Source organism: Triticum aestivum, chromosome 2D (genome assembly GCF_018294505.1).
Source record: "Triticum aestivum cultivar Chinese Spring chromosome 2D, IWGSC CS RefSeq v2.1, whole genome shotgun sequence".
NCBI classification, from domain to species: Eukaryota; Viridiplantae; Streptophyta; class Magnoliopsida; order Poales; family Poaceae; genus Triticum; species Triticum aestivum.
The window spans coordinates 449,176,915-449,189,334 of record NC_057799.1 but is presented as its reverse complement, the minus strand read 5'-3'; the positions used below and the strand labels follow the sequence as shown (position 1 = coordinate 449,189,334).

Genomic DNA, 12,420 nt, shown 5'->3' with positions numbered 1-12,420 from the left:
TAGTCCATGTATTAGCTTTAGTCAAAGTTACGCTTTGTAAACTTTGACAAAGTTTATAAACAAAAATATTAACATATACAATAACAAATCAATATCATTAGATTTATTATTAAATGTACTTTCACATCATATAGATTTTATAGGAAATGTTTGTACTTTTTTTCTATAAACTTGGTTAAACTTTACGAAGTTTGATTTCAGTCAACTTTAATATGCTGAGTAAATAAAAACGGAGAAGTACGATACTAGTGGACCATCAGTGCGTACTGTTTCGATTCAGATATGCACGCGCCCTTCTGACAGGGCCCAAAGTTGACTCCAGCGTCAAGCATCTTAAGCTGTCCTTGGAGGCAGCTTAAGCCGCGACGACTCGTAAATGATGCCACTGCTGCGAATCAAAATCCACATGAACACTATGTGATCACCCGGATACCTGGCGCCCAGCCAATCGATCGATGGAGGAGACAGCGGAATCCTTCCATTCCATCGGCCTGCAGATGCCGCACAAGTCCACGTGAGCGCACGCCGCTGCGCCTGCTACCACACGTACTACGTCGTACCACCAACTGATAATAAGCGCTGGCCGGCCATCGAGTCCACGCACGACGGCCATTTTTCACCGCCCGTGGCCGCATCCAACGGATCGACGGATCGAATCAGTGACCAGGTGGCGAGGAGGGCGGTGCCCTTCTCGTGGCCTCGTGCCGCGCGCGACGACCCCGGCGCGTCCCACGGCGCCCAGTCGCCCCGCGCCGCGCGCGTACACCGGCCTCCGATCCTAGCCGATCCGTCGATCGATCGGCCCGTTATAAGTGGACCGCAAGTGCAACGGTGACTTCCCAGATAAGCTCTGTCCTCGATAAGTAGAAGCTCGAGAGAACTACTCCAAAGCGCGAGGAAGGAAGATTGTGAGGTACATTAGCCGATCGAGGAGGTCAAGGGCGGGAGAAGATGGTGATCAAGGGCGCGCTGCTGTTCTTGGTCGTCTGCGCGGCTGCTCGAGCTGCTTCTGCCGGCGATGGTGAGAGCCACAAATCAAAGTTGCTTACTCCTTGCATGCATGCTTGGTTCGTAATTTGGTGAAGTTGAATGGACTATCAGATTCATATGGGAGACTAATTTGCTAACTTGTTATGGTTCTCGTCTTCTCGATGTTCTTAGGGATCAGCCTGCTAGCTAGGTTGTCAGTGAAACTAGTGTCTGGTTATTAACTCCCTGTAAGAAAGTTTACTGTTAGTTGTCATGCGATTGCACAGCATAGTTTGTTACTACGTAAAAACCTGTAGTAGCTCAGCTTAGATTCAAGGGGCTAGTAAGATTAGCGAACTTTTTAAGCATCAGCTACGCTAGAAGACAGAGCGTTGCTTCTCCCGAAATGCTGGCGTTGACTGTTTGTGTTATACTAGTTTCCTTCATGCAGCACAAATCCTGTCTCTAACACTGTCATGTGACGCTACAGGCCCACTGCCGAATGGCAACTTCGAGGACTCGCCGGACAGGTTCCAAATGGACGGCTCGAGGGTGACGGGGGCGAACGCCATCCCACAGTGGAAGATCACCGGGCACGTGGAGTACATCGAGTCCGGGCAGAAGGAGGGGGACATGATCCTGACGGTGCCGGAGGGCTCGCACGCCGTGCGGCTGGGCGAGGATGGCTCCATCCACCAGCAGCTCAGCGTGGCGCCGGGCACGCAGTACTCCGTCACCTTCAGCGCGGCGCGCACATGCGCCCAGTACGAGAAGCTGACCGTGTCGGTCGTCCCCGGCGACGCGTCCGACGAGATCTCCATCCAGACGGTGTACACCAGCAGCGGCTGGGACTCCTACTGCTGGGCTTTCCAGGCCACGAACGACGTCATGACGCTCACCATCCATAACCCCGTCCACGAGGACGACCCCGCCTGCGGCCCCATGATCGACTCCGTCGCCATCAAGGCGCTCTACCCTCCCCAGGCCGCCGGCGGTAAGACACGATCCCATGCATGAACTTTCGAGTACGTCTGACCAGCCCTTTACCTGACTCTCTCTGTGCGATTTTGCATCGTGTTTGTCCAGACAACTTGCTGAGGAACGGCGACTTCGAGCAGGGGCCGTACATCGCGCCGGGGTCACCATTTGGGGTGCTGGTGCCCAACAGGGACGAGACCCACATCTCGCCGATCTCGGGGTGGATGATCATGTCCTACTCCAAGGTCATCAAGTACGTGGACTCGCAGCACTACGCGGTGCCGCATGGCTCCTACGCCGTGGAGCTGGTGTCCGGCGGGGAGGCCGCGCTGGTGCAGGAGGTGGACACCGCGCCGGGGAGCGCGTGCAGGCTGGAGTTCTCGGTCGGGAACGCCGGCAACCGGTGCGAGTCGAGCGACGAACAGCCCATGCGCGTGCTGGTCTCCACGGCGGGCGGGAGCAAGACCGTGGTGCACCGCTCCGACGGCAACGGCGGGGGCACCACGCGCGCCTCGCTCGAGTTCACAGCGATCCATAGCCGGACCAAGGTGGTGTTCTCCGGCTCCAGCTACCACACCAAGTCCGACAGCAGCGGCACCCGCTGCGGGCCCGTCGTCGACGACGCCTCGCTCGTCTGCGTTCCGCCGACGCCTGCCCGCCGGTTGCTTCGCTGAACTGATGCGTCCGTTCGTTCCCGAAGTTGACGGCTGGTGCATTGCGTCTGAAACACAGGGTATCCGCGGCCGTGCTGGCTTGGCAATTGTACCACTACACATTTTTTTCGTTACTTATTTTTTTAGGGACGGCTTTATGCGGACTTGCTAAATTTCTGGCACCTGAACTTTATTTAGGAATTTGAACATCGCCGCCGTCATGGCCTTGGCCGTTGAGGCTACTGGAAATGATCCTCTGTTTAATCATGGAACGTTGTACCAAAAAAAAAATTCAATTTTGCTAAAATATATCTAGATGTGTCATAAATATCGCATATCTAAGTTTTATGTCATTGATCTTACGTGAGTATTTTTTTTATGGTCGATTAAGTCACTTAGATGGGCTTTGGATCATCTTGATCCACCTTGATTAATGAAAGCTATTTTCAATCGAAAAAAAGTCACTTAAATGTGCCATAAACAGACCCAACAACGTTTTTCTACACATGTCTTGCTCCGTAGCTGGATAGGACATTTTTAGTGTATGTGAAGAGAATAGAATGCACTTAAAAAACAGGAAAAGAAAAGAATAGAATGCAAAGTGATCGAAGATTCGGCTGTAACTAACCCAAAGGAAATTAAATAGTAAAATAAACTGAATAAAACGGAATAGAATCGGAGCATCAATTGCATGTCACTGGGGACACGCGTACGGTGCTGGCGCACGCCTCAGACGAACCACGCCTTTTCGTCCAGTTTACAGGATTTCTGTGTTACGCGGCCGAAATGATGGGGTCGACAGGCCGCATCGGCGAATCCAATTCGCGTCCACGCTTTTCAAAATAGCTCGCCACTATAAATAAACGAATTCCTCCAGCCCACCGAATCCCACCGATACTATTCTGACCCCGCCGCACGCACCCATACCCAGCAAAGCAAGCCCACCGATCCGGCCCGGTCGCCGGCGCGGCGATGGAATCGGCGGGGAACGGCCGGAGGGACGCCGCGCTGGGGGGCCTGGCGGTGCTCCCCGACGAGCTGCTCTGCGCCGTCGTCGACCTCCTCCAGCCCACCGACATCGGCCGCCTCGCATGCGTCAGCAGGTCGCCGCGTCTCTCTCTCTCTCTCTCTCTGTGTCTGTTCTGCTCATTTCTCCTCTGTTTTGCAGTTAGCTCCATGTATCAGTTAAGAATGTGGGTTCTGAGGTTTGATTTTTGTTTTTAATGGTGGTCACTCAACTCGAGTGGAAATTGAAGCTACTACCAGAGACGGAGTATTGTCTCTGGGCCGAAGTAGATGTTTGCAAGTCGTTTTGTTTCTCAAATGCTTCCTTTTCTTATGCAATAATCCACCACATGTTTATGCTAAATGCTTATTGGTATTAGTGGTCGTATATACTAGACTGGTAGTAGCAGTTACAACATAACTATACAGCTAGATAGACAAAAAATCATGAAGCACAATTTCTTTCATGTTTCTGTGTGCACGACACTAAAAAATCACCTATTTTGGACTGGAGTACTGGACGAGTACAGAATCATAATCCTCCGGTCCTGTAAAAGCGGCCGTTTTAGACAAAGGCAGAGCCAATTTTTCGGAAACTTTGGCTACCAAAATCTTTGCAAATATTTATATTAGATACCTGAAAATCACTGAATTAGTCTTGAGAAGTATTTCCATAATATATGATTCTTTTGGATTTTATGGATGTACTTTAAAGACATTAAAGGTTAAAACTGTATTTTGAAGACCATGTCCTTGTCCGAAACAACAGGTTTAAGGGGACCAGAGGGTATTTCCTGATGTTTGGCATTGTCATTATCTAGAGATCATGAGCTAAGACGTCATGTCTGTGTTTCTACCTTAAAACGGTGGTACGTTGACGCAGTATCTGAAATCATATTGCACTTTGCAGTGTCATGTACATACTTTGCAACGAGGAACCTCTCTGGATGAGTAAATATCTTTCTGTTGGTGGTCATTTTGAGTACAAAGGTTCTTGGAAGAAAACAACGTTGGCTAGGTATATGACCATTCTATATGTCGTGTAACCTTCTGTATTTCGAAAACAATCCTAAGTTGACCAATGATTACCACTGAAAAGGTTGGGTTGCTTCATTTTCAGGCTTAATCTTTGCTCTGAAAATAGTGAGCTTGAGCAGAAGGCTCGTCATTTTGATGGTATGGTACATCTACTTTATGTTTGCTGTGTTTGCCTTTTTTATTTCCCTATTCATACTTATTTTCATGCAGGATTCAACTCCTTGTACTTATACAGGAGATGGTATAGATGTTTTACTACTTTGAGTAGTTATTCCTTTGACAATGGCCATGTGGAAAGAAAGGACGATCTTTCTTTGGATCATTTCCGTTCTCAGTATGATGGAAAAGGCCCAGTAAGAATTGAGTAGCTTTTGCTTTTAATTCAGATTTATAACATGTAGATTTTCTACGTTATTGTGTTGCAATGATTTTTATCTGAAATCATATTGGTGGTATTGCACAACTAGGTTTTGCTTGGTAAGCTGGCTGATTCCTGGCCAGCGAGGACGAAATGGTCAATGCAGCAGCTGGTACATGATTATGGTGAAGTTACATTTAGGATATCACAAAGAAGCCCTAAGAAGATAATAATGAAACTGAAAGACTACGTTTCTTACATGGAACTCCAGCATGATGAAGATCCTCTTTACATATTTGATGATAAGGTAATCATCACTTCATTTCATTTACTACTGAAGTTATGAAAATGAAAAAAGAAACTTAGTTCAGAAAATTGTTACAGTTTGGAGAGTCAGCACCAGCACTATTGGAAGATTACAGAGTCCCTCATTTATTTCAAGAAGATCTTTTTGATGTCTTGGATTATGAACAAAGACCAGCTTTCAGATGGTTCATTATTGGACCAGAAAGATCAGGTGCCTCTTGGCATGTTGATCCAGGATTAACCAGTGCGTGGAATACTCTTCTTTGTGGCCGAAAAAGGTTGGATCATTTGTTTTATATACGTGTGCGTAGGTGTTACTCGATAGGGCACTCAAGCTGTGGTACTCACCACATAGTTGTATATTTGAAATCTAGTACTCCCTCCGTCCCATAATATAAGAACGTTTTTGACACTACACTAATGTTAAAAACGTTCTTATATTATGGGACAGAGGTAGTACCAGTTAAATAAATGTGCAGGGATCTTGTGCAACATTTCTGGCCTAATGGATCCTTAAGGTCATTGCAGTGCTTCTATTTTGGTGCAGCTTGTGGGTGACTGGGTGCTGCTATGTGTGTTACTTATTTTAAAGTCGGATGTGAAAAAACAGTTGTGCAGAAATAATCAGCCAACTGGGCGAGTTGAATTAACGATTGACAAATTTAGTCAGGATGTCCATAGTTAATGGTTTGGGAGTGAGAGAGAATCATGTCATATATGTTGAACAGAGACGTAAGATAACCAAGGGCAATAGAGAGATGTGATTCAACTTGGGTGCATGCTTTGTATTTTAAATTGAAACTTAAAAACCATAGACCTATACTGTGAACTGTGCGAGGATATGCTATACAACCTTAACCTGTACTCCTCTTGACTTGTTAAAGCTGATTGTCCTATGTTGTACAATGCTGAAAATTTGGAAGGAGAAAGAATTTGTGTTTCCACTAATGATGTCCACCTTATTTCATAGATGGGCACTGTACCCTCCAGGAAGAGTGCCTGGTGGTGTCACCGTACATGTAAGTGCTGAAGATGGTGATGTTGACATTGAGACTCCAACATCTTTGCAGGTAATGAACTTATTACTGTTTTTGCTTTTCTCCAAACTTTACCCCATATCATTTCACATTATTTTGATCGTTTGCAGTGGTGGTTTGATATCTATCCTCATCTTGCCGAACACGAGAAGCCACTGGAATGCACACAATTACCAGGAGAGACTATATTTGTTCCTAGTGGGTGGTGGCATTGTGTTTTAAACCTTGAGACGACAGTTGCAGTTACACAAAATTTTGTCAATCAATCAAATTTTGAGCATGTATGTCTAGACATGGCACCTGGTCACTGTCACAAAGGAGTTTGTCGTGCTGGCTTACTTGCTGTTCCAGGAAAATCTGTTGGAGATATGGAAAATCATCCACCTGGGACAATTACATGGAACCACAATGACATGACCAGTACAGAAGAAAGACTGAAAGGTTTAGGGTCTGTAACAGCTTCAAACAGTGAAAGTCAGTGTTCTTCATTTGAGTTCTCAGACGTCGACAAAAGTTTGGAGAATCAAGTTTTCTCGTATGATATAGGTTTCTTATCTCAATTCCTTGAGAAAGAAAAAGATCACTATACTTCTGTCTGGAGTCCTACTAATCCAATTGGCCAGAGAGAAGCAAGAGAATGGCTGCGAAGGTTATGGGTTCTTAAACCTGAACTGAGAGGACTAATATGGAAGGTGCGCTTTGTTCCATCATTTACATAAAATTTTACTATGTCAATCTTTTTTATGAAATTACCATGTGGTTTATGTATCTATTTCTTGATAATGGTCTGTTCCTTCTGCCAATATATATGTTTATTTGTGTAGGGTGCATGCCTAGCAATAAATGTGGACAAATGGTATGCATGCTTAGAGGAAATAAGGGCATGCCATAGTTTACCGGCACCGTCAGAGGATGAGAAGCTTCCTGTTGGGACAGGTAGCAACCCAGTAAGTATACACTTACTTTTATTAGCTGTCTCAGATTTAGAACTGTCGATAAACAATTCTGGCATGTTAGTATCATGTAGTTCGTGTTGGTTCGAAATACTTACTCCATAAATATCACTCACAGAAACTATTCATATAGAATATCTTGGTTTACTTGTTACTGTATACATAATTACTCACTGCTATGCGCCGATCCCCAAGACATTAAACATATCTGAGATTCTAAGATGTCAGTTAGTGACAAATTGCAGTTCATATACACTCATCGCTGCATGGTATGTGAATATAACATGTACCACAATTTTCAGGTCTTCATTGTCTCTGACAATGTGATTAAAATCAATGCTGAAGGAGGCTTGGGTTATTCTGCCCATGGTTTAGGCACAGAGGTATTGTTGCATTGGTTCTGCAACTTAATAAAATTGAATGCAACACTCACGATTTTGACCCCTTTCTTGATGCAGCTTGAGTTCTATGATCTTCTGCGAAAAGTTGGCTCGCCTTTGGTCAACCACATCCCTGAGATCATTGCAAGTGGCTTTCTTGTGTACGAAGATGGCGTCTACAGAACAGTCCCATGGAATGGAAAAGGAATGCCAGATGTTTTGGCTAAATACTATCCTCTGGAGCTTTCTTATGCAAACAGCTGTTTTCCTCTTGGGTTATGGAGCAAACAACAGTTTGGAATGGATGGTTCCGCTGAATCTTCAAACAGACCTATTTGGCCTTACATGGTTACCAGAAAATGCAAAGGGGATATCTTTGCTCACGTGTAAGTTTTATTCATTTCTCAAGTGAAAATGGGAATAATTACTTGATTAATTATGTAAATACGTGCTTACTCTACTCTTCATTTTTCTTAGCCGTGATACATTGTCCAAGGCTGACCTATTGAATCTTGCATCATCCTTGGGAGTTCAAATGCGAAATATCCATTTATTACCCCTTCCACATGGGGAATCATTACCCGAACCTGAGGACAATAATGTGAAAGACAGTGATCCACCTGAATGGAAACAAGTAATTTCTACTCTAAACAGAAGAAAGAATAATATAAAGAAGCACCTAGCTAACTGGTAAGTGTTTTTTTTCTAAAGCAGGTTTGTTCGGCATACATTTATAAGTTTTACTAAAACAGGACATTGTTGCTCAGGTTATTTTATCCAGAAACATTTTGGATTTGCAAGTCAATTTTTTGTCCGCAGTCATGTGAAGTGATTAAGAAGAATATTTTCTTATAGAATGCTTCAGTTGCAACTTAAAATCCTCTACGAAAGTGTACTTGAGTTCCAAAAACATTGTAGAGGCAGGCATTCAATAAATAACCATTACATTATTTAATATTCCAACATTTCAACATAATCAAAATATAAATTGCAATGACTATGCATTGATTTGGTATTGACCTGTTCTATATTATATTGATACAAAATTCCATACACTGCCTGATACCTCAACATTGCTTACATATTTGTGAAGGGGGGGTACCGTACCGACAGTTTTAATTGAGAAGGCTGAAGAATATCTCCCTCCTGATATGAGTTCTCTAATCAAGCTTGTTAAGGTAATTTTGCAATCTCGTCTTCTTTGTATGCATCTCGGTCAAGCATTGTGTTTAATGGTATGATTGAACAATTAGGATGACGATGGTGACTCGGTGTACACATTCCCTTCTTGGATACATTCAGATATTATGGACGATAACATTCTTACCCAGAGGGCTCCCGAAATGGGTTCCCTCACTGATACTAAAAGCACTGGTGACGGAGATCTGGAGAAACTGAATGAAATCCATATCATTGACTTCAGTGATCTGTCCATTGGTAAGCAGCCAGTTTACTTTGTTTCCTGGAAATCTGACATTGTTCAAGTTAGTGTCATGTGAACATTTAACGAAATACTAATTTTGTAACGTATCACTGACATCTGAATCGAAGATGGGATAACTATCTGTAAAAATGCTTAAGTCGAGCTGCTCATATCTACCAGTTTGCAATCTTAAAAGCTATGCAAGATTGTTAGAAAGAGTTTATATCCATTTATTTGATTGCGATCAAATATTGTTTTGTCGTAACAGGGGATCCTCTATGTGACTTAATTCCGCTGCACTTGGATGTTTTCCGTGGTGATATTGATCTTCTGAGGGAGTACCTTAGAAGCTATCAGCTTCCTTTCCTCAGAGGGAAATCAAACAATGACATCTACAAGTCGGTGCAAAGTTCGAAGTTCAGCACCGCAGCATATCGCGCGATGTAAGTACATATACATAAACAAACAATGATACGCAATGCTTGTGCACTTGTGATCGATCCTTGTTGGGTTGCCAGTGTCCGAGGGAGAAAAATGTGTTGGTTCTGATGTGCGCTGCTTCCTTGCAGGTGCTACTGCATACTGCACGACGACAACGTCTTGGCAGCTATATTTGGCCTGTGGAAGGAGCTGAGGAATGCAACGTCGTGGGAGGAGATCGAGCACTTGGTCTGGGATGACCTGAACCGATACCAGCAATCGTCGCCTACACTCTCTAGCTAGCTCATTTGTCACGACTACCAATACATATGCTCAAAAGAAATAGTCCCTTTCACCCTTTGGCATATTGCCCAGTTTCGTTTATAAGAGCAAAATAATAATAAGGGGCAAAACATTTTGATTATTCTGGTGTGAAGCAGCTTTGCTGTTTTTTATTCTTGTGCAAAGATGAACGCCTGACCGTTACGCCTAGTGCCCCCGTCGACGTGGTTGTGGTCAAAGCGCAACGAGGCCAGTCAGCACGGGTAAGGGGTCAGTAGGACATCTGATGAATCACTTGCTCCCTCGGTCCGGAAATACTAGTCAAAGAAATGGATGTATCTGACATATTTTAGTTTTAGATACATCCATTTTTATTCATTTCGGTGATAAGTAATTCCGGATGAAGAGAGTACCCCGTAGTGTTTTGACACTAGTGGAGTGTAAAAGAAACGTCTTGAATTATGGGATAAGGGCAGTATTTCAGATTGGAATGTGCATTTTCATAGTATGAAACTTACTTAACATTTCGGCCAAAGAATTAGGACCTCCCTTACATTTAACTCCTTTTCTTTTGCGGAGAGCATTTAACTCCTTTTTAATGGTGCAAGATTCAAGATAGCAAGTAACTTTGTACTCCCTCTCTCTCAGTTTATAGGGCGTGCGCGTATCTCTAAGTCGTCAATTTGACCAACCTAATACAAGTCATATACTACAAAAAGTATATCAATATAAACTTCAAATGTTCTATTTTCAAACGGTATAATTTTTATGTTATATAGTATATATTAAGGTGATAAAATGGGCAACCGAGATATACGCGCAGGAGTTGTAAACTGAAACGGAGGTAGTACTTCCTCTGTAAAGAATTATAAAAGCGTTTAGATTAGTTCTATTTTTTTTTCTATACCAATCTTGCTAAAAGAGGAAGCAATCAAGGATAATGGTGGCACTATCCACGGCCCGCCGTTTTGAAGGAGAAATGGCACTAAAGGGAAGGTGTTCGCAGTTACTCCCTCCGTTCCAAAATTCTTGTCTTAGATTTGTCTAAATACGGATGAACATTGCCCTTCTGACTAAGTGGCTATGGCGGATCGCTAATGGTGAAGGTGGACCGTGGCTCCGCATGATTCAGCATAAATACCTCCGTGGTCAGCCTCTCTCCTTCTGCCAGCGTTCTGGGGGATCACAGTTCTGGCAGTCCATCATTCAGCTCCTCCCTGTCCTTCGGATCGGAACCTCGATCGAGATTGGTTCCGGCACCGCCACGCTGTTCTGGTTCGATAGGTGGGCTGGCGACTCGCCCCTTGCGGCCCGCTTTCCGGACCTCTTCTCCATGGCGGTTGCGCCACAGATCTCCGTGGCAACCGCCCTTATTGACTTAGGGCAACTAGCGTTCCGGAGACCTTTCGGCCCGGCTGAGATCGAGGACTGGCAGGAGCTGCTCGACTGCATTGCACTCCACGAACCTGAGCTCTCGACGGACGATGACCGTGCCAGATGGCGGCTAGAGCCTTCTGGGCAATTCTCCACCAAATCTCTATACCTGGCCATCGCCCCTTCGCTTGGCCATGAGGCGCTCTCCTCCATTTGGGAGATCCGCCTCCCCCTGAAACTTAGGATCTTCTTGTGGCAATGGATTCGCGGCCGCCTCCCATCTGGCGTTGAGGTTCTGAAACGCAATGGCCCTGGAGATGGGCGCTGCCCGCTCTGTGGGCCTGAAGAAGATTCGAACCATATCTTCTTCACCTGCGTGTCCGCGCAGTTCCTTTGGAGCTGTTTCCGCGAGATTGTGGGTGGAAACTAGGACCATAACAATTTCCCCGCTCTCTTTGCCGAACTCCAGGCGACCCCACCCGCGTTGCGCCACACTAGGTGGCTGACCATTGGGGTCCTGGCCTGGACGCCGTGGACTGTTCGGAATAAACTTGTGATTCAGCATATCCCTCTTCGTCGTGCTACTGACACTTTGTTCAAATGGTCTGGTTACTTGCAGCTTTGGCGGCCGCTTAGCCGGCCCAGGGAGAGAGACGCCATCACCTCCATCATCACCCAGCTTCGTGCAATGGCTCTCCGGTTGGCGCCGCCGCTTCCCCCACCATCTCCGGAACCAGATTAGATCGTCATGTCGTCGCCTCCACCGCCGCCGTCTTGGGTTGTTTCGTCGGGCATTTGTGTTGGGCGTGTTGTGCTGTGCCCACAGCGGAACTTGGGGTTGTGTGTGTCTGTTTGTGCGTGTATGTGTGGTACCTGACTTGCGGTGGCGTTGTGTGTGGGTGTGTGCTGTGTTCTGTCGTTACCTTGATACTTTGTGCTTGGTGGGTGCTTTATTTATAAAGCGGGGCGAAAGCCTTTTTCGGTAAATACGGATGTATCAAGTCACGTTTTAGTATCAGGTACATCTGTATCTAGACAAATTTAAGACAAGAATTTTGAGGCGGAGGGAGTACATGCTGGATGCCTTCCAGCTTTCTGTGCGGCTTACATGGGTTTATTTGTACTCCCTCCATCTCATAAGTTGCAGCCAACTGATGGGATTACCTCTGCGATATTATGGGACGGAGGGAGTACCTTTTATCTTTGTCAATGTGTTTCCTTCAGTTGCAGCCAACTGACGGGAT

At 45.3% G+C, this 12,420-nt stretch overlaps 2 protein-coding genes across 2 annotated transcripts; both read left to right on the top strand.

Annotated features, from left to right (window-relative positions):
- Positions 1–778: 778 nt before the first annotated feature.
- LOC123049552 (uncharacterized) lies at positions 779–2,928 on the top strand. Its single transcript, XM_044472451.1, has 3 exons — positions 779–1,021; positions 1,460–1,963; positions 2,056–2,928. Exons 1-3 carry the CDS (start codon positions 952–954, stop codon positions 2,619–2,621), a joined length of 1,140 nt encoding a protein of 379 aa, XP_044328386.1. The 5' UTR covers positions 779–951; the 3' UTR covers positions 2,622–2,928.
- Positions 2,929–3,444: 516 nt separating this feature from the next.
- Positions 3,445–9,944, top strand: LOC123053756 (F-box protein At1g78280). The gene is made up of 16 exons (XM_044477301.1): positions 3,445–3,703; positions 4,516–4,623; positions 4,726–4,781; positions 4,854–4,996; positions 5,111–5,308; positions 5,386–5,585; positions 6,278–6,377; positions 6,455–7,036; positions 7,169–7,291; positions 7,600–7,680; positions 7,756–8,063; positions 8,155–8,367; positions 8,771–8,855; positions 8,931–9,114; positions 9,369–9,543; positions 9,670–9,944. The coding sequence occupies exons 1-16, from the start codon at positions 3,573–3,575 to the stop codon at positions 9,821–9,823; spliced, it is 2,841 nt and encodes a 946-aa protein (XP_044333236.1). The 5' UTR covers positions 3,445–3,572; the 3' UTR covers positions 9,824–9,944.
- The last annotated feature ends 2,476 nt before the right edge of the window (positions 9,945–12,420 follow it).

What these genes read in the sequence shown, in the direction of transcription:
- LOC123049552 (XM_044472451.1), top strand. Translation starts at nt 952, where the DNA reads ATGGTGATCAAGGGCGCGCTGCTGTTCTTGGTCGTCTGCGCGGCTGCT. An exon ending in AGCTGCTTCTGCCGGCGATG is followed by an intron (nt 1,022 to 1,459) that starts GTGAGAGCCACA and finishes GTGACGCTACAG; the next exon opens with GCCCACTGCCGAATGGCAAC. An exon ending in CCCTCCCCAGGCCGCCGGCG is followed by an intron (nt 1,964 to 2,055) that starts GTAAGACACGAT and finishes GTGTTTGTCCAG; the next exon opens with ACAACTTGCTGAGGAACGGC.
- LOC123053756 (XM_044477301.1), top strand. Translation starts at nt 3,573, where the DNA reads ATGGAATCGGCGGGGAACGGCCGGAGGGACGCCGCGCTGGGGGGCCTG. An exon ending in AAGAAAACAACGTTGGCTAG is followed by an intron (nt 4,624 to 4,725) that starts GTATATGACCAT and finishes CTTCATTTTCAG; the next exon opens with GCTTAATCTTTGCTCTGAAA. An exon ending in CTCTAATCAAGCTTGTTAAG is followed by an intron (nt 8,856 to 8,930) that starts GTAATTTTGCAA and finishes TTGAACAATTAG; the next exon opens with GATGACGATGGTGACTCGGT.